General features: G+C 39.0%; 1 protein-coding gene across 1 annotated transcript in view; it reads right to left on the reverse strand.

Moving 5' to 3' along the window:
* Positions 1–26,402, reverse strand: part of LOC145293930 (sphingomyelin phosphodiesterase-like) — a 110,494-nt gene that overhangs the window by 18,955 nt on the left and 65,137 nt on the right. Inside the window, exons 6-9 of the mRNA XM_080140756.1 lie at positions 25,907–26,076; positions 22,758–22,868; positions 20,895–20,975; positions 11,922–12,009 (exon numbers count right to left, since the gene is read on the reverse strand). Of these exons, the coding sequence (XP_079996882.1) occupies positions 11,922–12,009; positions 20,895–20,975; positions 22,758–22,868; positions 25,907–26,076 (450 nt within the window). The remainder of the gene's footprint in view (positions 1–11,921; positions 12,010–20,894; positions 20,976–22,757; positions 22,869–25,906; positions 26,077–26,402) is intronic.

Raw genomic sequence — 26,402 nt, forward strand, 5'->3', positions numbered from 1 at the left:
AAGAAGATAATTAATAAAATAGGACGAACCAACCAAAATAAAATAGAAAGAGAAAAAAATGTTCTTGGATTAACGGTCCATCTGATATGCATAAAATTGTTCGTCTCGAAAATTTTGCAAATTTCTTTTTCATCTCATTTCGTCTGCATTTTTGTTCAAAACAATTAAAAAACAAAGAGTTCATAGCGACTCAACAGTTAGCATGCAATTGATAAGGTAGGGTCGTTGAGTCCATTTTCCCCTCCTCTTCCTAAGTGTCATAAGGACAACATCGATAAGTTCAATTTATAGATTCCTTCCCTTCTTTGTCTCGCGAAATCGTTCTTTAATCCGAAGCATGCAAGCAAAAAAAAATATAACAACCAAAACAAAAAAAAATCATTTTTTCCTTGAATTACTCAATAGTTAGCGTGCGGTAACGAAAGGATCTTCCCTTTTTTTTTTCCAGTGAGGTACCTAAAATCCAATAAAGAAAAGAGAAAAAAAAACACACACACACAAGGAATCCTCCGGTGGTCCCCTCTCCCTCTCTTCACATAAGAAGCCATGTACAGTTTATGTCACAAAATCACCTGGGGATATAGATTTCCCTGTCTCTCTTACTTCCTTTCCGTCCTGGGTCGCTGGACGATTTTTGAGGGTCTCACTGCCGGCTTGGGTTCCTCCTCAACGCGGATCTGGTTTACCAGGTCCTCGGCTTGATTCTCTGATAGCCGCAACTCAGGCTCTTCTTCCACGCCCCGAGAAAGGGCGCTCATTGGTATCCCCGCTCCGCTCTGGTGCGTTGTCGTCGGCGGGTTACCATCACGTAATCTCCTCCATCCTCCCCATAGATACCTTACCAAAACGGCTAAAACTATCACTACCATTAGAATACTCATGATCGGCCAAGCTATTTTTCCAACCACTTCTGGCCTCCCCCCTGACTCTTCCCTACCGACTCGGCTTAATTTTAACCTCAATTTCTCTAGACTGATTTTTTCGATCGGTCCCAACACTTCGGGCATCTTCTGTAAGGTAATATTGGGGAATTCCTTTATTATTGGTTCCCATAGCTCCACCCAACCGCTGGAGTTGGTTTCTATTAGCTTCTTAAGGGACCCCCTATCTTCGAATCTCTCTTCCGCCTGATAGTACGGGGCAAGGAAATCGAGGCCCCGTGCGCGGCACAACCCATGGGTAGCTCTATAACAGACAATCGTGCAGCGACTCACTGTTCTCGGGGGCTTCCCGTCACAAACTCGGGTTAACTATTCCCTCTTGGGTTACCACCGCCCAAATCCCGTCGGACACCCCCACTGCGGAAGGTAATGTCACCTTCGTTAAGATTTCTACCTCGCAACTCTCTTTGATCCCCGGTTCGTTTTTTCTAAACAGCTCTAGTACGCACAACCGGTATCGACTCACTACATAAATGGGGCTGGTTGACCCACACGTTCCAAGGGCGTCAGCCGGCTTCCTCACCGGTCAGCAACATGAATCTTGTTCTCGCCATGTTTAACGCGATAAAGTCCGTTTCCATCTTATATCTAGCCACTGCCCCTAGCTTCTGGTCCGCTCTGGGGTAGGGCATGGCTAGGTTCATGACTTGGTATATCTCGAAAGTACTGTCGTGGTCCAACAAGGGGATCGACACTAGTACAACGAGTCTATCCTCTTCCAACAGTGTAACGCAGCCCAGGGCATTATAGTATCTCCATAACCGCTTGGTGGGGTCTACCGGCAGTCTCAAGTGGGGGGGCAACTTCAACTGTATCTCCAACAGCACTTCTCTTAACCTCCCTGGAGCCACTATACTCGGCGACAAATGTCCCAAGGACAACATATCCAGCTGCGCCCGCACGTGTTCCAATTGTATCATTACCTGTTGCCCTGTCTGATGGACCCTGTTCGTTATGGCCAACAATTGCAGGTACCTCTGCACAAAACCATCCAACTCTCGTAATTCCGTGGATATCAGCTGGGTTATATTCGCTACCTCTTCTTTGAATCCTCGAATCTGGGAAAACAGCCTCCCTATGCTGGCCCTGTTCTTGGCCAGTTCTAACCTGGTAACATTTAGGATCGATACACTCTCTTCGGCTACGTGTGCCAACACCCCCTGGTCCTTCTCGACCTGTTCCAATCTCCTCCGAATGATCCTTACATCACTCTCGGATACCGTCCCAAACAATACGTGGAGGGCCTTTCCCACTATCGGCAGCACCGATCTCTTCGGTTTCGTTCGGAGCAACTCTACCTCCTTTAGGTAGAACCGCATATCCTCCCACTGAGCCTCCATTACGATGGTCTCCCTCCTCAGGGAGGCCAGTAACTGCACGTACTCGCTACGACCCCTATATTCTTGGATTATTTGGCTCTCGATCTTGGCCAATTTGGCCGCTTGTTCACTCAACCGCTCGATCACCACTCTATACGGCTGCAGGTCTATCACTAGCGTGACCAACCACCTTGATCTGGTGATCACTACTTCACTGGTCTTTTTAAACACGGTATTCCGGCTCTGCTCCCACATACTTGCTACCGCTAAGGCCGCCAATAGTACCACTACTTTTCGTCCATACATTCCTGAAATGATACAAGTAGAGAACCAGTCTGAGCTCTCTATGTTAGACTCTTTCCAACAGGTTCCAATCACTGTCATTACTCGAAAGACTTTAGAACCACTCTGGCTGTTAAATTCCTTCCAACCCGTTCCAATCATTTTGTCCCTACTCGACAGTTTAAAGGCTTTAAAATCACTCTCAACATCAGACTATTCTCGCTTCCTCAGCACATCCGAGAGTCGCGAGCGCCACGCCCTCCAGCCCCTCACATGCACGGGGGCCCTTCCGCACACATGATGGCCCGTCGGCGCACCGCCGCTTCCCCAAGGTGGCTAATCAACAGAAAAAAAAAATAATAATTATAGCTTTCCTTCTCTTCACTACCATTCTTCTTCCTTCTGTTCTGGTCCCCCGGGGTGGTCTACTCCTCTTAGCCTTAACTTCAGGGGCAATTCCTTCTTGACGCCCAATGTTTCCTTCTCCCTTTCCCACTTCTCCCGGAGCCGAGCAAGGGGGACTTCATCCTCTTCGTCCCACTCGCTCGGTGCATCCCCCGGGCTTAATCCCGGATTCTCACCGATCCGACCTCCTCTGTCCGTGGGAGCCGTCTTGGCTCCCTCCCTCGAGGAGGTCATCGCCTCCTTTACAAGCCTATCACCAGCTGGAGGGGGAAACTGACATCCCGCTCCTCCCCACTCTGATTCACTATCGGATTCCACTCCCTCTGGGTCCACGAGAGTGGTCCGTCTCATTTTCCTCCTCTTCGCTCTTATGGGCTCTGGCTCTTCCCATCCTTCCACTTCTGCCAGCTTTAGATCATTGACATGCACTCGTTTCGTTCTCCCCGCCACCTGATCCCAGATGACAAAGGATACCGGTCCCGTCTGCTGTACGATCCGGTAAAAGGGGGCCCATCTCTGGTCTAACTTCCCTTCTCTTAGGGGTAACCTGTAGTATACCGGGTCCCCCACTTGTAAGCCAACTTCCTTCCTTCCCTTATTTACTCGTTCATTCCTTTTTTGCTGGGCCCTCTGGACCCTCCTCCTAACTTGGGTAAAAATCTGGTGCTGCTTTTCTAAAATCAACTTATGGTGGTCTTCCCCCAGGTATTTGCGGCGTGGTTTCAGCAAGTTATCGATAGGCAACACCACGTCCCTTCCAAACAGCAAGTAATAAGAGGCGGCCTTCATGGTTTCATTCATAGTGAATCTTACCGCCGCCAGTGCTTAGGGAAGATATAAATCCCAATTCTCCCTGTTGCCCTCAGCTAGTTTGGCCAGCACATCAGCCAGGGTCCGGTGGAACCGCTCGACCTTGGCGTTACTTTGGGGCCGATACACAGAGGTAGTCACGTGCTGGACGTTCAGACCTCACAACGTCTCGGCCATGATCTGGTTCACATTCTCTGGTCCGTTATCCGTGACCAGCTGTTCTGGGGCTCCATATCGGGGAAATATCTCGGATAGTATTATATGGGGCACAGTTTGTGCCCGTTTATCTGGTATGGCGAATGCCTCCGGCCAGTTCGTCAACCAGTCCACGAAGCTAAGTATGTAGAGATTACTCGCGGTGGTTTCTCCATATGGCCCTGAGATATCCATGCTCACCTTTTGAAACGGAAAACTCGGCACGTCTGTTTCCATCAGAGGGGCCGATCTTCCACTCCTACTCTGGAGTAGGCAGGTGCGGCAGCTCTCCAGGTGGGCTATCACGTCCTGGTACAGCCTCGGCCAGTAATAATTCCGGCCTATTAATTTGTATGTCTTCTCGATCCCCATGTGCCCAGTTCCCTCGTGGCACTGGGTCAATATTTCCCCTCTTAACCCCTCCGGCATGACCAGCTTGGCGCTCACTCGGCCCTCCCTCTGGGAGAGATAACACAGCACCCCCTCTTGTATTACAAATCTGGTCGCTGTACCCTTCTCTACGCTAACTCGGAGACTAGCTATTTCTTGATCCTCTTGAGCTTTCTCGATGAGGCTCCTCCAGTGGGGATCCCTGATCGTTTCTGGTTCCTCCTCATCACTACTTCCCCACTCAGGCCGCTGGCCCTTTTGATGAGAATTTATGACGTTTATCTGATACGCCTTATCGTCCACGCCCGGTTCCAACTTGACCGACTCGGTCTCCAACTTCTCCGGTATCCGGGACAGCACAGATCCGCGCAGGTGTTGTCCCTACCGGCCAGGTATTCTATCTTACACTGATAGCCGCTAAGCTTCAAGGCCCACTGTTGTATTTTTTTGTTCGTCCAGTCGGCCTCCAACAAGTGTTTCAGTGGTTTATGGTCCATCTTGATAGTAAAGACAGCTCCATTCAGATAGTAGTCTAGTTTCTGCACCGCATATATGATTGCAAATGCCTCTTTCTCTATCACCGGCCATCTCTGCTGGGTCTCTGACAATCTATGTGACAGGAAATACACGGGCACCTCCTCTTGTATTCCTGGTATTGGGCCGTCCCTCTCGGGGCAAGGCTGGGTCAACACCGCCCCCACGCACCTATCACTGGCATCGGTGTACAACACCATAGGCCTGCTCAGGTCAGGGTAGGTCAGCAGTGGCACCGCGGTCAGTTGTTCTTTAAGGGGCTCGAAGGCCTTTTGGCAGTCTTCCGTCCACTTGAATCAGGCGTATTTCTTTGTTAGTGCTACCAAAGGTCCCGCTAATCGGCTGAATGCGGGCACAAATCGTCGGTAATAACCTATTGCACCTATGAATCCACGGACCTGCCTCACCGTTTTGGGTTCCGGCATGGCTCGAATGACCTCGACCTTGTCCATGTCCGGGCGAATCCCGTCCCTGTCTATTATAAACCCCAAGTACTTCGTCTTATCCTTCAAGAACTGACACTTGGGTAGCTTCAGCTTCAACCCGTGTTCCCCTAGTCTATCGAACACCCTCTGCAGGTGTTCGAAGTGCTCCTCCTCATTTTTCGAAAATACCAGTATGTCGTCCAGGTAGGCCATGGCGAAATCTTCCAGGCCTCGCAATACTATTGACATCAACTGGGTGAATACCCCTAGCGCATTCGACAACCCAAAGGGCATCACTCTAAACTGAAACAGCCCCACATGACAGGCAAAGGCCGTCTTCTGTTGATCCTTCTGCTCTAGTGCCACCTGCCAATATCCAGACCTCAGATCCAGGGTCGAAAAACAGGTGGACCTCCCCAGTAAGGCTAGTATGTCGTCTATAAGCGGCAAGGGTACCGCCAATGGTTTAGTGACGACGTTCAGTCTTCGGAAGTCAACGCAAAACCGGTGACCTCCATCCTTCTCAACAATAACTATGGGAAAACTCCATGGGGAGCTGGACCTTTCTATTATCCCTGCCCCCAACATATCCACCACTGCCTCCTCGGCCAATTTTCTCTTGTGTATCGGGGTTTTATACGGTCTCATCCTTATGGGCGGGTGGTCCCCTGTGTCAATTCCCATCTCCACCGTCTTGGTCTGTCCCAACTCTCTATCAGTCAAGGCTATCACGTCTCGGTTATCCTCTAACAGTTGTTTGGTCCTTATTCTGTATGGTCCGGGAACCACAATGTCCTCATCTCCCAATCGTTCAGCTCTCTGCCTCCCTTCCTTCCTGGGGATCTCCTCTAACCGTACCCTTTCTGTCCTCTTCACTGGGCGGCAATATGCTAAATCTTCTCCCTTAGCTATTCGGATCGTCTTTCCCGATGTGTTGAGCATCAACACCGGTATCGTCCCCGACGCTGGACAACCGATTCGCTCACCGTCACTCCCTCTTCATTATCCATGTATTTCTCTATGGGCGATATCTGGACTAATCCCCTTTTTATTTCCTTCCTTGTTTCAATCCTACCGGCGCAAGACATCGCCATCCTGGGCGAAATCCTCATGTCGGCGCTCGCCAAAATGGGCAACTCGTCATGATCTTCACCACCCAAGGGAATTTCCGTTTCACCTATCGTCAGTACAGCAGGGTCGAAACTGAGTCTGGCTCCCTTGGCTCGGAGCCAATCCTCCCCCAAGATCAATTCGCTGCACAGCCCGTGCGTTACATAAAAGGGAAACTCCTCTCCCCCTGCTACTCGTAAGGGCAACCATGCCACTCCGTCTACCCGCAGTTCGCTCCCATCTGCCTGGCTGATCGCTATGTCTGACAGTTCTAGTCTGCCCCTTCTCGCTAGTCCTTGATACGTTTCTTTCCCCAACAGTGAGATCGATGCCCCAGTATCTATCAGTGCCTTCACTCGCACACCTCCCATAATCGCTCCGCATGTGAGTTCCTTTTTTTCAGTGAGCAGGGAGAACACCTGGGCTCTCCCTCTCTCTATTTGTGGGGTCCTTATTCTGTATCCCGCTACCGAGGACATGGGGGCGGGCAGCAACAAACCCCCTTGTGACCTATCCGTCCTCGGATCGCCATGGTGCTCCCGACGGTCCCTAACAGTTGTCTCCCTGGGTGGGCGCATGCCGCCAGGGCGCCGCCTCCCAGAGGGGCACCCCTTCCTTAGGTGGCCCTCCTCTCCACATTGCTAACATCGACGCCGCCGGCAATTGGCGGAGAAGTGGTTCTTCTCCCCATACGTCCAACACGCTACTGATTTCGACTTTACTGGGGCCACCCTGCCAGTTACCTTCGGCGGGGCGGCCCTCTAGCGTTTCCCTAGTTCCTTCCCTCATATCTGGGTGGTACGCGATGATTGGGTGTAGTGACCCCCAACCTCCTGTCTCCAGCTATTCTGCACCCCCTGTTCTCGTGTCCGAACTGCCCACATTTGTCGCAGTTCGGTCCAACCGGATCAGGTGGTCTCTCCCATCTCGTGGGACACTCCGCCGCCCGATGCTCCTCACTCTGGCAGGTCCAACAAATCAGTCCGTATCTGCCGGGAGTGGGTTTGTAAAACCCATGCGCGAGGTGGCATTCTTCTGTTTGAATCGGCCTCCGCCTCCTAGTCTTCTTCCCCTTCTTTCCACCCGGGCTTCCCTTTCTTCTGGGGTTTCCTAGTGTTTTCGCCCCTCTCTATTCTCTCTCCAAGCCTTACACTCGCCCACGCTAATTCCTTAGCTCCGGCTAGGGACAGTGGCTGGCCCCTGACAATATCTCTCCTGGTCTCCCTGTCACTCAGACTATCCACAAACGCATCAATCAGTATCGTCTGTATGGCATCACTGCCTCTCGTCCTCTCATCCGGGAACGCCAACACCGCCAGCCTCTCTATTCGTTCTGCCAGTTCGTCGATGCTGTCCTTGTCCGACATTTTCAGTCGTGTTAACTTTCGCACCGCCTGAATTGCCGTTCGCTCACTGGCATATTGTTTCACCAGTGCCCCGCGCAACTCGGACCAAGTGACGGTTTGATTGTCGGCGTATATTGTCCCAATGAATTTTGAGACCGGTCCCGCAGCATTGTCCAAAGCCAGCAGGACCATCTCGTAATCCTCTAGTTCGTATATCACCCTCTTTTCTATTATCGCTAGCCACTCCTGCAGTCCGGCGGGTTCACCCGCATAGGACGGAATCCTTATCCCCGCTATGGGCTTATCTATCTTCTTTGCTCCCCCGAGGGGCCCTTCGCCTATGGTACTAACGCCCTCTAGCTCATTTATTTCTCCTTCGTCTGAGGTGGTCATTATAGTAATGCTTCTCTTCGTTCACTCTTCTTAAGGTCTCCAATTCCCTTCTTCTTCCCCACAATCTATCGCAAGTAATATCCCCCCTTAGAACCACAACCAATTAAAAAAAGAAAAAAAGAAAAAACCCACCGACAACAAGCACCTGTAAAAAAAAAAAAAAACGAGCGAAGCAACAAGGAACCAAAAGAAAATCTTTTTCCTACCTCTTTTTGCTGTTCTCGTCCTTCCGTTTCTCTTTTTCTGCAATTGACGGGCTGGCTTTTGACCGCACGGTCTTAGCTAAGCCCTAAAAGTTCTGTTTAGTTTACTTTTCTTTTTCTTTGATCTCTTCTGATCTTTCCTCCGTCTCAGTGATCATTTATTGGATAGATCTGGATGCTGTTTTTCGTGACAACCAGTGTGGCATTCTGGCTTCACGGCACCATTAATATAACCCTTTCTCCCTCGCAGGGGTCGCGCGCGCACGGTGAAAAACGACGCGCACTAACCCTAAGGACGGTTGGCTATATTTTCGCTCCTTCGAGCCTCGGACCCCGCACAAGCATCCGTCTCTATTGAGTCTCTCCGAATTGGACGTTGGTATCTGGCAGTCTAGTGTTGTAACGCCCAATTGGGAATTCTTGGTAATTTCTGTCGTGATCGTCTTCTCGTCGGTGGCCGTCTCTCTGTCTGCGACGGCTGGAAAGTCAAGTTTGGTTATGCTGAAATCGAAGGGCAGTCATCACAAGTATAAATGGAAACAACAACGATGAGGATAGTTTAGGCTGTTCATTTAGTGATTCAGTATACATTAAGGCTCGGCTTGTCCCTTATACTTTCGTCAGGCCTGGAATGCAACCCCCACAGTGTATTTAAACAAAAACTCTAAATGGCGGTCTTGTTAGTTTTCTTCGTCTGGCGGCACGCGTGGCTTCCCGACTCCTCTGTTCGACAGACTGTCCGATTCTCTTCTTTTGTCTATCTCCGCAGTAGTTTTATTAAACGTCATCCTCCCCTTCCTTCTGTAGTCGACCCAATCTCTCTATTCGACGGGTAATCATAATTCTTTCTCTCTCTCTCCTTCCCAACCGACCCCCTCGATTCAATTCAGAGAATTAGTTATCTCTCTAGGCAATTAACCAATTTGTTCCCTTAAAATTAGAATGACTAATTCAATTGTTTTCGGGTTTGTTCTTTCTCTCTCTCATCACCTCCAACTTGTTGGTTTAAGTGAATCATGTTATCATTTACACTCGGATCATCGACTTTACTCGTCGACCCTTCCCAGACCTCCTTGCGTTTTCCTCGCCAACCCGACATCTGGCTTATCTTTAATCTGGTCCTTTTGAACTCCAAATAATTTACTTGTCAACCGATGACAATTCGTTGGTTTCTCACAAGATAGGACTGAGACCTCTCGCCCAGCTCCATCCCACTCACCCTCAACCTAGGAAGCAAGGTTATCCGGTGTCGCCCGGCTTCGTTACATAGAGAACATACTGTTGATTTTATGAAATTATTTTTACATAGTGGCTCGAATTAAAGTTTAAAATACAGAAGTATCATGGTTCAACTATGGTCTAAATAGAAACATTCATTTTGAACATATCTATCTTATCAAAAGAATTACTGTTGATTTTATTCACTGAGCCTTCCTACTTGTGTGGTAATAAAACTTGTGATGTTAGGTTATATAAAAGTGTTTACTGGGATTAAAATCTAACTTCCATCTTTAATCAATTTTTTTTTTGATTATCGAACCTTATCAGAGGCATTCCAATACAAAACCTATGTAAGAACACTTGTTTCGGAGTCTATAGGGAACAAAATCACACACACAAAAAGTGACTTTTATATAATAGAGATTTCAAGGATTCACACTATTATTCTCAGCTTCTTTGTTATATTCACAATTCAGCCAATTTAACCGCCAAGTCATGACAAGAGGCAAGGAAGGCAATGCAGTGTCTTATCAGGACAGTATTTCAGGTGAAACTTAATCATATTTCCACAATAAGTCTCTGGGAAAAACTGAAGAAAATGTGAACACTGTAAGGGTTGAGTAAAGCAGGATATTGTATCCTTCTGGCTCGTGGTGTGTTCAATACAAAATACAAATGTTTGTGCCCATGTTTACTGTATTTATAGAAATCAGGGGAGGTCATTCTGGTTCCTTCCTGCCCAGGGGAGCTCACTGGTTGCCTCTCATTGTCAGGGACAGATAACTCTTATAGGTTTTTATTTCAGATAATGTATATTTATGATCTTGCAAAAAAATAAAATAAAAAAATAAAATATGAGCTGTAAAAACTTGAACAAAAAGAAGAAAAATAGCTTTCAAGTGATGGATTTTTTTTTTTTTGCTCTTATTTTGTAAGTATAAACATGCTTCACTGTGACAACTAATTATCTCCCTTGGAAAAAAAAAAAAAAAAAATGAAAGGTTTTAAAAAAAAATTTCTTATATCGCTTTAATAGACCTTTTTTTTTATTAAATTGATTTAATGGTGGCCCTTTTTATTTTTAAAAATCGCTTTAGTATTTTTTATAATAATATTACTATCAGCAAAACATTTGTATAAAATATGATACAAATTATAAATGTATATTCTGTAATATTAATTTATTAGAAAATTTTTATTAAATTAATATACAAATTAGGAAAATCTACCGCTGTTTGTAGTTTCCACTATATCAATATATATATATATATATATATATATATATATATATATATATATATTTTTTTTTTTCAAGCCAAAAGGTTTTCCTTTGTTCTCAAAGTCACCAGAATCTAAGCCTTTGAATGATTTGTTCTATGTTGGCTGAGCTATGGTCTCATGCAGTTCTAGGAAGTACACCAACCTACCGCCCAAGATTTACCTTTTCACTCTTTGAAAAAGGTTAGTTGCTTATCGTCCAAAGCACCCCTACTGGAGAATGCCAATACGACTGCCCAGGCATTTTTTTTGCAGGCCAGAATCTCATCTTTATCAACCTTGTGTAAAAGTCGCACCATGGCAAGGAAATAAACATCCATAAGCATAATCTGTTTTGATGTTAATATAGATGGGAAAAAAATCTACTGTATAAATCTCATTTGTCTGTTTAAATGTACATATGTATGTATGTCTGCCTAAAACTTTTGACAGAGGTGACAGATTTTCACGAGATCATTATTGTTTTGAAGCTTGACCCTTTGGACGATAAATATTGAAAAATTGGCTAAAAATTTCTTCATGCTCAACTGGTCACTTTTCTACAAGGAGGGGGGGGGGGTCACTTTTTTCACAGATATTTTCGAAAGTCATCCTCTCTTTTCTATTGACTAGCCTTAATTTAAACTCACCACTTCTGGTTTAGCGATGGACGCAACGGCAAAGACATCACTTTTTTCACGTTCTTTTCCTCCTTCGCCTGCCTACTATCACTTATTTTTTTTTGCTTAACACACACCTTCAAACACCCGGGCAATGCTGGGTACCCAGGCTAGTTTATATATAAGAGAAGAAACATTTAGTTTAATGTCACTTTCACATGCTAGTGTGCACTGGATGACTTAAAAACTTACTTCCATATACCCCTACCTTTGGCCTTTTTTATCACTTCCTCCCAGATTTTCATTTGTTTTCTTCTGAACTGAACCTGCTACCTCGACAGTCTTACATCTAACTCGAGAACTCATCGATTCTTTCAACATGGTCATACCAACAAAGTTTTTTTTCTTCTGGAAGACATTTCTTCAACAAGTTACAGCAATAAGAAAAACAATTGGGTGATTATACTTACTTTCTCATGATTATCTTCAGCTTTCTGGAGGACACTTATTAACCATTCCAATTCGTGGTTAGGGTCAGTCAGGTTAGACATCAACCACCTGAATAAAAAGAGAAAAAAAAAATGTTCAGTTATTTCCTCTTACTGTAGAATATCATTCAACTACGGTAGTAATTGAATTTATTATTACTATGTCTAGATTTTTGCCACTGCCTGTGGCAGACCATGCCACCCTTCTCAACAATCGCCAACCATAACGCTGTTTGCCATGGTTGCATATTTGTCTTCAGGTCATGTTCTCATTTTGGCCATTTTATTGTCTCTAACACTGGCAATTGCCAAAGGCGCAAACAGTGGTTTACAAGCATAAAATATTGTGAACCCATAAGAGAAAACAAAAACTGACACATACTGCAGATCTCAGTCGTACTTTGTGTGTGTGTATGTGTGTGTGTGTGTTATTATTGCAGAAAAGGACCCTTCAAACACTACGTTTGTATCTTGGATAAGTTTCAGTAAATATCAACTCCAACCCAATTGAGAAAATCTTGGCTGTCGAGACCATCACTATCATTCTGTTGAAGTCAGCTCATCTTGGGTCTGCTAAAGCGATCTCGATATGCTCCAAATAACAAGCTTAATAATCACAAAAAAAAAAAAAAAAAAAAAAAAAAAAAAAAGAAAAACACTTTGTAAACAAACTGACTCCTAAATGTATTGACTCAAAATTGAAATACTATGTCAGGTCTTTTATCTTGGTCACCATCACTGGATTAATAGAAACCGACTACTTCTGCATTGGCACTATCAGCCACTCTCAGAGGACTAGTTGGAAACTGACCATCAATCATGAGGCGTCTTCCCATCTCGAGGGTTCAAATAACCCCAGTCTTTTTACTCATCTCACTTCCTTTTGGTCTGTTAATGAATCATTTCCTTCCATTGATCGTCAGAAATTTTGGCTCATTTGTAGTATCACACCCACACTTTCTAAGATCAAAACATCATTCTGTTTTGAAACAAATTTCAAACTGCTTACATTGTTAAAAAAAATAAAAAATAAAAACATTTAAAAAAAATAAAAACTGTTCAGCTATATTTGGACATAAAAATTTTTTTTGATGTTGCATTAAAATATCCGAGTAGTCAAGTGAGATTACTGTTTTTGGGTGATGAACAATATTTGAAATGCTTGATCAACAAGTGGCAGATGTCATTCGTTTGACTGTAGCAGTGCATTTAGCGGTACATTCTTTGAGGAAGGTTAAGCATATCCATGTTGCACTCAAAGAATTATGTAAATTGATCAATACTTTCATTTTTATAAAAACCATTTAAGCAATTAATGGGAGTTCATACACATTACAACATAAATTATGCTAGTTTTTTGACCCGATGGGGACCGAACGTCAGGTTGACTTGCTTGTTGCGGATCAGTCTCCTGGGTGGTCTCATTGACACGAATTCAGGAGATTTCACATGGTTGAATCTAATGAAGAGGGTGATGGAAAGGAGGAAGCCTCGAAGGGTATCTACGCCTGGCATGAAAGTCATAAAAATAATTCCCAAGCAGGGAAAGCTGGGTACTTATGTTAATTAACAGACCTCCAAGGAAGAGATGATAACATTCTGTCAAGTGGTTAGTTTGGAGGAAATTAGCCCTGAATGCCGCTTGACGAAGGAGGGTGGGGAATGTTATTTCCAGACTGCAGAATGTGACAGCTGACACCGAAGCCATAAAAAGTCGCAGATCCACAGGGCCTGGTGTTTGTTGCTTGACCGAAATAATTATCTGTTAGAAGACCACCACGGAAACAGGTCAAGGGGACCCATTGAGTGGTAATTGACCATGACAACCCGCCTTTTCTGACGTGTGGACATTTATTGCCCTTACTTACTGACAGGGTAATTTAGTCTGGGATCGTTGACAAGAGGAGTGGTGGGCGACGAGGCTCATTAAAACTGAAAACCCTTTTCTCTTCAATAATTTTAAAGGTCTTTTTTTTTTTTTTCTTTTGCGTCAGAGTTCATGTGGGAAATGCTTGGACCTCCCTTCCCACCCTTGGGAACAGGACGTTACTGGACCCTGAAACAAAAGCACGGCTGCTGATTAGTTGACAGCCACTTGAGGACGTATTGGGAGGGGTGGGGTTGCAACCAACCGATACTGAAATAATGTTCAATAAAGACATCTGAAGACTGACTTTGCCACGCGCCTTGGGCAACACCCTCCTCCTGATAACATGCGTCTCTGGACTTTTACTTCCCGTAAACTGATGATAGAAAAATGAAGAACTTTGTTAAAAACCGCCAACCCAGATCTATATAAGTAACTAAGGCAGTTGTGTATATGCTATTTGTAAAGTTGAAAGCAATAATTATTCTATGTTAAGAAAAGCCAGTTAATCTGTTACTTATTTTCTTTGTTTTGAAAACGCCGTTGTTGAGTGCAGTCTATCTTTCAGACCGGCCCTGTTGACAGTTCGGAAGCTGGATTAAGGTTGGAAACAAGTGAGCGGACCACGCCGACAGGGACGAATTCGATCACTAGACAGGAACACGGGTGATGCCACAGGGATTGGCATCAGTTGCACCTCTCACCTCAGCCTGTGCATCTGAGCCGGCCTGTAGGGGTTACAGTTTGAATTATTGTCGAGTTATCTCCCTTTGTTAACAGTTTTCAAAATGGTAAACAAGACAGCCACTGTTTGGTTACTCATAAAATTTGATTTTATTTAAAAAAGAAAAACATCTACTTGATCAGTTTACATAATTTTGGGAATTTGAGATTTTCGTTTTATCACATGTAAGTACATAATACAAATTTTTCTTTGTCTTAACATAGGAGGAAAAACAAGTTATCTATTTGAAGGACTTCACACTGAATGTGCATCAGATCCCAAGATCTGATATTCTGGCACTGCGATGAGGCCAATAAAAAAAACAATTAGGTTTTACAAGATGTCAACACTTGTGGAACATTTTATGTTATAATCGTTCATGTTTTGTTTTTTGAGATGAGGATTGATAATACAAATTATTTAGATTATTCAGACTACTGTTTTCATCTTTAGTGTTATTTTCATGACGTTTTGGCCGCCGGAGCCTACAACTTTCTTCGGGTGTCTTTTACTGAATTCTGGAATCTGCATAGAATTATCTACAAAGACCCATGGCATAACAATTTAAGTACCAGGTAAAAAATTCAGTTGTAAATGACATACTCCTAGAGGTTGAAGGCTCAATTCTTAGTGTGGGTGATACTTAGAATATAATTGTGAATCACTTAAGATTTCTATCTGGTCATGGCTGATAGAACAAGAGCATGCTACACCTTTGGATTGAATAAAGAGCTCTGTTCAAAATTCTGTTCAGATTTCTGAGTTTAACAAGATATACCTGAAGTAGGTAGGAAGTTGCATCAACCAAAATGTGAAAATAGAATTCAAGATAAAAACAGTAGTCGGAATAATCTAACTACCAGGAATGTTCCAAAAGTAATGCCTCCTATTTTTTTTTTTTTTTTTTTTTTTTTTTATTCTGCCCAAATGGATCATAGGGGATTTCAAATTGCATTTTTATGACTGAACTTATGTATTCAGGACCCGAAAGTTTCATCTTTCTATTACAGATATTGATGGTGACACTCTTGGAAAGCAATCTCTGTCATGGACGTACATCAGAAGCAGAGAGGAGTCACTGAATTTCTCCATGCAAAAGAATTTAACTGATCAACATTCACTAAATTGATGCAGTTGATGTCAGCATAGTTATAAGATGGGTTTGTCAATTTCAGAATGGTGACGGAGATATGAGTGGTAAAACACACTCTGGACTTTTAGAACCAAAGCATCAAAAGAGGTTGGCAAAAGTGCATTGAGAAAGGTAGTGACTATGTAGAAAAATAAATTCTGAGGCACAAAAGGTTGCTTGATTTAATGGTGCCACTTCCATCTTCGTAGTTCTTCAACATTTTAGTTTTTGAGTTAAAAATAGGAGCCCTTACTTTGGGAAGGACCGTCATATATATATATATATATATATATATTAGTGATGGGACGATCCAAAATTTTTCCTGATTCCGATACAATTACAGATTCCTTTCAAAATTTCCGATTCCGATTCTATTAAAATTTATACATATTTAGAGATTTGTTTTCTTTTTATTGTTTCTTTCGTAAATTTTCATAAACCCCTGGATAATTTCCGCATATATTTTTTCTCAAATGTTTGCTCTGTAATTGATTAAAAATTATAAGACAAAACATTTATTTTGATTTTAAAACAAAGCTATATTGTATCAGATTGTATTTACTGTATAACATGCTACTTACATAAATAATTAGATAGTTGAAAATATTCGAAGATTGGTAGGCCAAATAAGAAAACGATATAAGACAACATATTTAACAACGGTACCTCTCATTGTTACAAATGAATTTCTAAATTTAGAAAAACATTTTTAACGAGAGATTGCGTGAGCTTTCTGTGCCTTCTCTCTATGAATGAAAATTTTATTTTAATTATAAAAATTTGGTAGGTTATTAAATTGATTTACTTTGCTATGAAAAATAAAACAAAACGAAGTGCAAATGGTGATGATGATGATAACGACAACAACGACTTTGTAGATTAACACGCAGCTAAATCCCTGTTCCAAAATGAAATATTACTTTCATAGATTATGTGTTTACCCATTTTTTTAAATTGACGGAAAGAAAAGCGATCATGGTACTTGTGCAGTTTACGTCCCTCATTAAAAAATGAAAATTTCAAAAAACAATTATATTCTACGTACCCGTTGTGGAATAGAGTTCTAAAAAAAAAAAAAAAAAAAAAAAAAAAAAAAAATTCACTTAATTTCATCAAGTAGTTTTGTTTTTACAGCTTGTTTTCAATCTCGGGAACATGGAATTTCTCTAATAAATCGCTTAATTGATATCAAAGGGAAGTAATCCATTATATTTCGACCAAAATCAAGGCTAATGGCGTAGTTTAGATTGACTGTTTCGAATGCCTCAAATGAATGCTTTTAGCGATAAAAGTAAAACTACTTGATGAAATTAAGTGAATTTTTTATGAGAACTTCATTCCATAACGGGTACGTAGAATGTAATAGTTTTTCTTTTTGAAATTTTCGTTTTTTAATGGGGTACATAAACTGCACAAGTACCGCAATCATTTTAGAATTTAGAATGTTTCAAATATAAATTTAACGCAAAATGATCATCGTTTCTGGACACCCTAATTCTTTATGGGTGTTAACTAAATTGTTTCTCACTAAATTAAATTCGATTTGCGACGTTGTAAAACCATGTGTAATTGCTTAAAAAGTAGACACCCCCTCCTCCTCCAATAATGCACATAATTTAAAATTGGTAACACACTGTTTTGGAAAAGCAGCTCATTTTACGTTAAATTTATTTGTGAAATTGACCCTCTATTTTAAATTCCTAATCGTTTTATATTTTTTTATAATCATGAGTGTTTATAGGCAATGTTTATATTTCATTTTTAAATAGCTACGTGTAAAACGGTACGAAGATGTAAATGATGTATTCTCGTGAAATTATCAGTGTTTTTTTTACTCCGTTTTCATTTTTCACCCATCGCAATTATAACTTTTTGTTGCAAAAAGAAAAGTTTGATTCGCCATTTTATAAACGACACGGCCCTTTCCTACTACTAACCCTAAGTCCATGATACTACAAAAAATAAAGAGTTGGATTCCCTATATTAAAAACCGACCTTGTGTCTAACACTACCTTCGGATAAGGGATGACAAGTAAATAGAATCACATGTAAACGAACTCACACACCCCAAACAAAATGAGATTCTACATTTTTAGGCGATTATGTGAACATATTAAAAAAAACGCTAATTTAAAATTTAGAGAGTGGGATCAGTTTAGTATATATATTTAAAGTAAAATCGTCTTCATTTTCAGGCCATTATAAATTATTATGATTGTTCATTAAATTCTTTTACAACTTACCCTAAGTTAGACTGGTAAGTTCATAAAACCCGCATATTATCACTTAAAAAGTTATCTCCCACATACAAACACACAGAACTTACATATTATAGCAATCTTTGGTTAACTGTCCTTAAACGTTAGAATTACTTGGATATGGAGGCTCATTTTCTGTTAAATTTACTTGTAAAACAGATACTATAAATTCTTAAATTTATTATTTTTTTGCTTTTCGTCTGGTGATGATTTTTCAGAATAAGAAAGGGAGAGAAGGGGCGAAATAATTGAATACACAACGAATAAATGTTACGAAAAACATTTGGATAATTTTTTTTATTTTTTTTCCACTTTAACTTATTTTAAAGTGTTTTTTTAACTTAAAATAATGGTAGTGTAAAGCCTATTGAGTTAAAACAAAATAAAAATGGTGATATTATTCAAGCCATATTCGAACCTCGGTAATAGCTCAGAAATCAAAGTACTGATAGAAACGCACCCAAGAAATGTCACTATGTTCACCCGATGTTATGTGAGAACAAGAAAAACGGCCGACATACGACTTAACTCTCGATAATGACTCAAAAATTAAACATTAAATATACAAGTAGAAACCCATCCAATAAATGTTACCAAAAGCAAGATAAGTTACACTTCTACCTAACAAAAGAATATATTTGACTTACAAAACAAAAAAACAATTCAAACTTTCGCATCACATTAAAATAAATGTTAAACAAAAATAAAGTAAAAATATGCTGGTAATTAATTTTCAAATCATGAAACACATTTTAAATATCTTTAAAATAGGTGTTTAAAAATACACTTACATTTTATGTTGCCAAATTGTCGAAGCCAAACGAGTATCGAAAATGTTAATTACCCCAAAATACTTTTAGTTAGTGGCCTTATATAGGGGAGTGAGATTGGTGGGTTCTAGACGGCGTTGGCGCCACCGCCACCGTAGGAATCCCTAAGTATAAACATAAATGATACCGGAAGAATCAAAGAAAATCACACGGAAGCATGACATTTCACGAGTTCATTTCAAATTCAATTTAAGGCCAATCCTTTTCACACCTTTCGCCATTCCTTGTCATATTTGCCAATGCCAAGTAAGGGAGCTGGACAAAAACCTAACCGGACAAAATCCAACACTATTATATTCTACTTTTGATTAAATTAGCAATAATGCTTGATATTATTTTTCTTAACAAAATATTTCTTAAAATTTAAACAATTTTTTTAATACCTTGAAAATAAACTGCATTCTTCTAAAGGTTATCTAGCGAATTTTCGCAAAGTTTCAAGTTTTATTTTATGCAGATAAAATAAATTTAGATCTTTTAATGTTAAGATCTATACAAGTTAGTTTTACTAATAGTTTAAAAGGAATAAATATTTACCAACTTTATCAGTAATGAAAAATTAACATAATAAAATATTAAAAAAATCTGTTTTGGAATGGGAAATTAGGCACAAATTTTTCTGATTCCGATACCCCGAAAACTACTGATTTTTCTGATTCCCGATTCCGATTAATCGGTACAACACTAATATATATATACACACACTAGCATTTCAGCCCGGCGTTGCCGGGGTGTTTGGATGTGTATGTTGAGCAAAAAAAAAAAAAAAAAAGTGGTAGTAGGTAGGCAGGCTCGAACCCATACCGCAAAGGAGGAAAAGAACCGGGTAAAACCTAACGTTTATGCTGTTACGATCACCGCCAAACTGGAAGCGACATTTTTTAAAAATTAAGGCTAGACAATCTAAAGGAGAGGATAACTTTCAAAAATATCGGCAAAAAAGTGACCCCCCCCCCTGTAAAAAAGTGCCTAGTTGAAGGTGAAGATATTAATGTTTTTAGCCAATTTTTCGATATTTGTCGTATGAAAGGTCAAACTTTAAAACGATACTGATCTTGGTTATATCCGTCGCCTCTATTGAAAGTTTAAGGCAGACATGCAAACAGACATGCATTTATATATTGGTAACTAAAAATTTTCGACCAAAACTGATGAAAAAGCTTGCCCTATCTCTGAATACCTTTTATGTAAAATTTCAAATATTTAGACCAGAAATTGTCCGAGTAATTTGGAAGAGACCGCAGAGGTCAATTTTTTAAAAACTTTGACCCCTTAAAATTTATTGTTTTCGGCTCAAATCAAGTTATTAAGTTAGATCCATGTCCAAGGAACCTATATCTAAAATTTCAAGTGCGTAGACCCAAAATTGTCGGAGGAGTTTGGTAGAGTTCTCAAAAGTCAAATCGTTGAACTTTGACCCCTTAATCGCCAAATTTCTTGCCAAAAACCCGATCAAAGATTTTCCAAAATCTCAGTACCCTGTATATCAAATTTCAAGTCTGTAGACTAAAAATTGACAGAGTTATTGCGTAGGGAAATGTACACAGACATGTTCACTTTTTATATATATATATATATATATATATATATATACATACACACACACACACACATTAGCATTTCAGCCCGGCGTTGCCCGGGTGTTTGGATGTGTATATTGAGCCCCCCCCCCCCCAAAAAAAAAAAGTGGTAGTAGGAAGGCAGGCTCGAGCCCGTACTGCAAAGGAGGAAAAGAATGGGAAAAAAAAACTGACGTCTTTTGCTGCTATGATCACCGCCAAACCGGAAGTGATGTAGGTTTAAATTAAGGCTAGACAATTGAAAGGAGAGGATGACTTTCAAAAATATCAGCAAGAAAAGTTTTTTTTCTTGATATTTTTACTTGCTGAATACATTTCAATTATAAAATGAAAAAAATAAATATTAAAGTAATATATATATATATATATATATATATATTACACTTGTTTTGTACATCAATTTGAAGAGATTTTTGTTACATACAGCATCCATTATATACTGGCCAGGCTGAACATTGCTTAACTTTGGTGATTTTCCAAGAACTAGTTTGTCAAGATTATAACCATATCAAACAGAAAAATAGAATTAATAAAAAATAAAATTTTTTAAATATTTTAACTTACCAATTGAGTGTATTACAGTAGTTTGTATTGATGGAAACAATCCTGAATCCTGGGAAAGGAGACACTGTATAAAAAGCACCTCTGTGGATAAAAAAAAGGTAAAGAAAAATTCTTCCAAATTTCTTAATCAAAATAAAATATTTGTATATACAAATCAGAATCATGTTTTTGATAACATTTGAATCTACTAATTCTCTAATTTAAAAAAATATATATAAAAATAAATAAATAAAAATAAAAAAAATTAAAATAAAATATGCAGAATAGGGACAATAAACTACCAAATAAAATTTTTGTTTCTTTTTTTTCCACTGGCCAAATTTCTTCAATGGAAATATTTTTGTTAAGAAAATCTGTTTGCAGAGGAATTTTAATTTTTGCTTCCAGAGACATGGTGAGAATTTTAGCAAGTTTTCAAGAATTGGTACTTATGCAGGTTACAGACCGTGCTAAAATACTAATACTAAGGAACTCATTCTTAACATGGCGAGGAAAGGGGGTTTGTTAGCTATTGTGTACTTTCACCTAATGATTTAATAAACAAAAGATACCGTAAAAATTGAATTTAACTTGAAAATCCTACCTGAAAATAAAATAGTATATAAACTGCAATAAAATTTATTGAAATGGTGATGACTAATCTGTTTACACAAATTGAATTTTCTGCAATATTTTTATTGCATTTACCAAGTGTCAGTTGTTCCGATTATTATTATGCAAGTGTTTCAGTACTTTTCGGTCGTTTACATAAAAATATGCTGACTATAATGCATAAATATCGAAAAAATCCAAAATTTTATTTGAACTATTTGTTTTATAAATTTGAGTATCTGTCAAACCAGATATCATGATGCAGGATTTTTTATCAAATAAATGAAATATTTAACGGATTTTCAAATTTCTCATACCGACTAAGGAAGGCTCATGGAGCTGAAAATTTGGATAAAAAAAAAAAATAAATAAAATTCCTTTATTTTTAAAAAATTATACTGCATTGTGTTATTTAGTTTCTTAACAGATTTTCACATTTCTCATTATAGCAGAGTTTCTACTGTAGTAAAAATTATCCTAATATTTGTTTATCACTATATGTAAGATTGAAATGCTGGATCATCCTCCCTCATTTATGGTTCAGCACTCCTAATAAAACCATAGATTTCATTTTTGAACAGCTCAATGTGTGCGGCAGAGACAAACACAATCTTGTCATTTCCACAGATCAACCAGATCTCAAAGGCACCATAATTAGTAGCATTATAAACTCCCATCACTTGTGCCCCTTCGAAGTACATACTCCTTTCCAACTAACCAGACAAGCAACAAAATCTCACACCTTCACTGTTGAGGTCCATAGATGTAGGAGTCTATTTCTCAGACTGCTAGACTTCAGTATTCTCTCAGTTTCCTGCTTCCCTGATAGTACAACCTGCAGAAGTTTAAATATAACATAAATAGACATCTCGCAACTCAATTTTCTACAGTCTCCTGTTACACACAATCCCAAATAGTTTGGACAATTTGGGTTTTCTTCCAGCCCCCACTGCCAGCGATTTAGTGGATTTTTACCACCAGAATCACTGCTGGATAAAATGGCGATTTCACTACAGCAGCGGCAGTTCTGAATCTTCTACAGTTCGCATCAACAATGTGACAGAGATGATAACGGTCAATGCAGCTTCCATTCTGCCGCATTTGTCATCTATAAAGAGTAGACAGTAACAGTGAGAAATCAGTGAATAACCAAATAAAATAATCATCCTACGATAACTCCTTTCCTGACGAGTCACTGATTATTTATATATATTTTTTTAATTGATTATGTAATTTAGAGAAAAAGCACATATTTAACATTCAAAAACCTACCTTTTAATTGTACCATATGTCTCTTTGGGTAGCCAGTTGGCCCAGCTCTTATTTAGAGCCGAATAAAGCCAGCTTATAGAGTTGTTCCCTGTAATGTATGAGGGTGGGAAGCTGAAAAGAAAAAATACACACTAGATTAATAATGAAAGCTAAAATATTGGGGGGTTTTTTCTTTTTTTTTCAAAATAAAAAGGATTCAAATATCAAAAAAACAACAAATTGTCAATTAAAAGTTAAAATATTGAACAATTTTTTAAAACTACAATTCAACACACAATGTTTAAACTAAAAGACATAAATCAAAAATTAAAGTTCTTACATATAATTCTTATTTGTCTTTTCTAGAGATATGTGCATGTGTATATATATGTGTGTGTGTGTGTGTGTGTCAGGTCATGTCATATGCTATTGGTACCATGTAACCCAGTACTACCTGCCTCATGGTCGGGTCACTGGCGACTAAACTGGTTCCCCACCAGACTTGTTTGGTGAGGAGGGTGGCTAGTCTCCCTGAAGGATTAAAAACAAGACCTTCCAAAGGGCGAATGAACCCTTTTTCGGGGTCAACGGCTAACTAGCACCGTGTGTATTTATATATGTGTTGAAGTGGAGAGGGCTCCCCTAAGTCGTGGTGAAAGCAACCTTTCTAGGAGAAGAAAATCTCTGATTTAAAAAAACCATAAAGCGGGAGACCAGTACCCGCATTAAGCTGGTCTGCAGTTCAAATTGTTTCTGGCTATCTTGCTCTTGCTTGTTGCTGGATCTCAACATTTTGAACAGACAGAGAGAGAGACTTAGCTGTCATACAAAGCTAAGACTCTGTAACATCATCTGTGTATAGATACTTCCTCAGGCATTTGTCTATAAAAATGGTTCTGTGGCGATGGAAAAGTTGTGATGTGTGGAAGCTTGAAATGCTGGAAGCATGAAATAATTGACCTCAATGACAGTCTTCAGTGTCATGCCCGCTTGAGCATGTAAATTCACCGGTAGGGCTAAAAAACAGTCATTTTTGGGCTCATGGACTTTAAGTGTCTGAGGGAGTGGCACTCGTCTGACAAGACATTGCAATCATCATCATCATCATATATATATATATATATATATATATATATATACACACACACATACAAACATTATTAGCTACATGTGCATAAATGTTTCTGCAGAATCTTTTTTTCAGAGAGACCACGTCATGCTACAAAAAAAAAAATAAAAAAATTTTCCAGATTTTTTTCAACCTGATGATGATGTGGTCTCTCTGAAAAGAGGTCCTGTAGAAGCATGTATATACATGTATGCAGCAGCATTGCTGTTTCAACAGCGTCGGCAACCATGGCTCTCCAAATTGTACAGTGATGATAATCTCGGGAAGAAAAGTAAAGACTTGATATATGTTGTCAGCATACCCACCCACAAAGACTATAAACCAAAAAAAATGTGGGGGAAGGCAATGTGGTGCGAAGAGAAGTACACTTTTTTATCGCACATGCGTTGAACAGTGAATAATGCATGTCATTATATCTTAAAAACTACTTGGCTCCATCTAAGTTAAAATAGATTGTCTTATTCAGCATAGTCTAAAACCTGTAGAAATCGTCAGTTTGAAGAAAATAGTATAGTTGGTGTTAAGGTTAAAAAGTACTAAAAAAGTTCATGTCTGAGCAGTGTGAAAAACAAGTCCTAAAAAGAGAACTAGACAAAAAAAAAAACAACTATAGTATAAAAAAGCCAATATATAACAAATAAGTATATTCATAGGCAATGTAATAAAGGGGAAATTTATACTTTAGCAGCATAAATTATTTGACAAAGGAAGAAAAAAAATTTTTAAAAATAAAAATCAGCATTAATCTAGTCAAAGGCAAACTGAATGAAAAGTAATGAAAATAATTTATCTTTATTTTAATTCAGGTCTTGAGTGTGAAAATATGTTTTATATAAAAAGAAAAAATACTTATGATTTTGAAAGTTTTTTTTTTTTTTGTTTGCCTGATCACCCCAATTTAGGTTTGGCACCACTTTGATGTAGGAGGCTACTACAATTCACTTTACCAGATTTTTAAATTAAAAGATGTTTAATAATACCACCACCCCCCCAGTAAATTCCATAAATTTAAGTTTGTTATCGAAGAAAATTAACTTGACAAAAAAAAAAAAAAGAAAAAAAATGTATTGACATTTTTTTTCTTTTGTCAAGTTAATCTCATTGATAAAAAAAACTTAAATTTCAGATAAGAAAAAAGTAAGAATTGTAAAAAAATTTTTATGCCTTATCGTCGGGGATCAGTTTTCAATTATAATGTTCTAATGGAGTGAACACATACGAGAAAAATATTGTCTCAAGGATGGTCACAAAGTAAGTGTCCAATTTAGTAGAACGTTAATGTGTAAATAATATTAATCCAAATAATGCATAATGGCATGTGTAACTTGTAAGGAAATGTTATGGTTATTTTTGGTAAAAATCAGTTCATAAAATAAAGGAAAAGCGACGATAGTAAAGTATAAGTGATTTAAAAGAATGCAAGGCAATTGATCGGCTATATGGAATAAGGTGTTCATTTTTTGTATGTTTGTGTGCAATCCAGAATAATAGAATTTCATGGTTGCAGCCAATGAGAATAGGTGGAATGTTATTGGGAGAAATCATTATTTTCGAATAGTGAAGTGCAATAGTAGTTGCGTTTAATGTGTTTAGGAAGCCATGAGAAAACCAGCAATAGCCATATTGCTTTTAATCTTATCAAAATTCAAGGGTGGCATATCAATTCGACAACAGAAATTTTATTTGTATTCAAATTAAACTTTTTAATCACTAAAAATCATAAAATTTGATTTTCTTTATTAAAAAAAAAAAAAGAAAAAAAAAATACTTATCAATTTACGTGATTTTTGGAATATGACTTTTGCTCCATGACAAGTACATACAAAGGTTTTCTGTATTTTTGTTTTTAATCAAGTGTAATTCTATTATTTTATCCAAACCCCCCTAATATATATATATATATATATATATATATATATATATATATACATACACACAACATACAAAAAAAAAATGTATTTAAAACGAGCTTGATTAAACAAAATATTGTTGAACAATATGCAATATACTTATTCCTATAAAAAAATAAATAAATAAATACCTATTGACAGGTGCACTTTCATGATTCCCAACTACAGGGAATAATGTTTTCTTTGGAAGATATTTCAAAAAATAATCTGTTAGGACACTGATGGCTTTAGTCTGGTCGGTTCTTGTTTGGCTCCAAATGTTATGTGGAGGTAGATCACCTGTCCAATAAATACAATCAAACTGGAAAAAAAAAAAAAATCTGGATTAAAAGGCAGGAGAAGCAAGAAGAAAGAGGGAAAACAGAGTTAAGAAAAGGTATGAATCTACATTAATATTAATTAAAGATGAATAGTGAGGTTGGGTGTTGTTGCTGTGTAAAGTAAATGAATATAAGGTTTCATAAATTAATTAGATTGCGAATAATCTGAAAAAAAATTCATTATGAAAGTTATTAAAATGAAAACATGCAAAGTTCAAGCAATGACGATTATATTTGTTTTATAGAAAATATTGTTGGCTACAATATGCATAAGCAAATTCAAAATAAATGATAATTACAAAAAAAA

The sequence above is a fragment of the Euprymna scolopes genome, chromosome 15, assembly GCF_053919585.1.
Source record: "Euprymna scolopes isolate OS-2025 chromosome 15, ASM5391958v1, whole genome shotgun sequence".
In the NCBI taxonomy this organism is placed as follows: Eukaryota; Metazoa; Mollusca; class Cephalopoda; order Sepiida; family Sepiolidae; genus Euprymna; species Euprymna scolopes.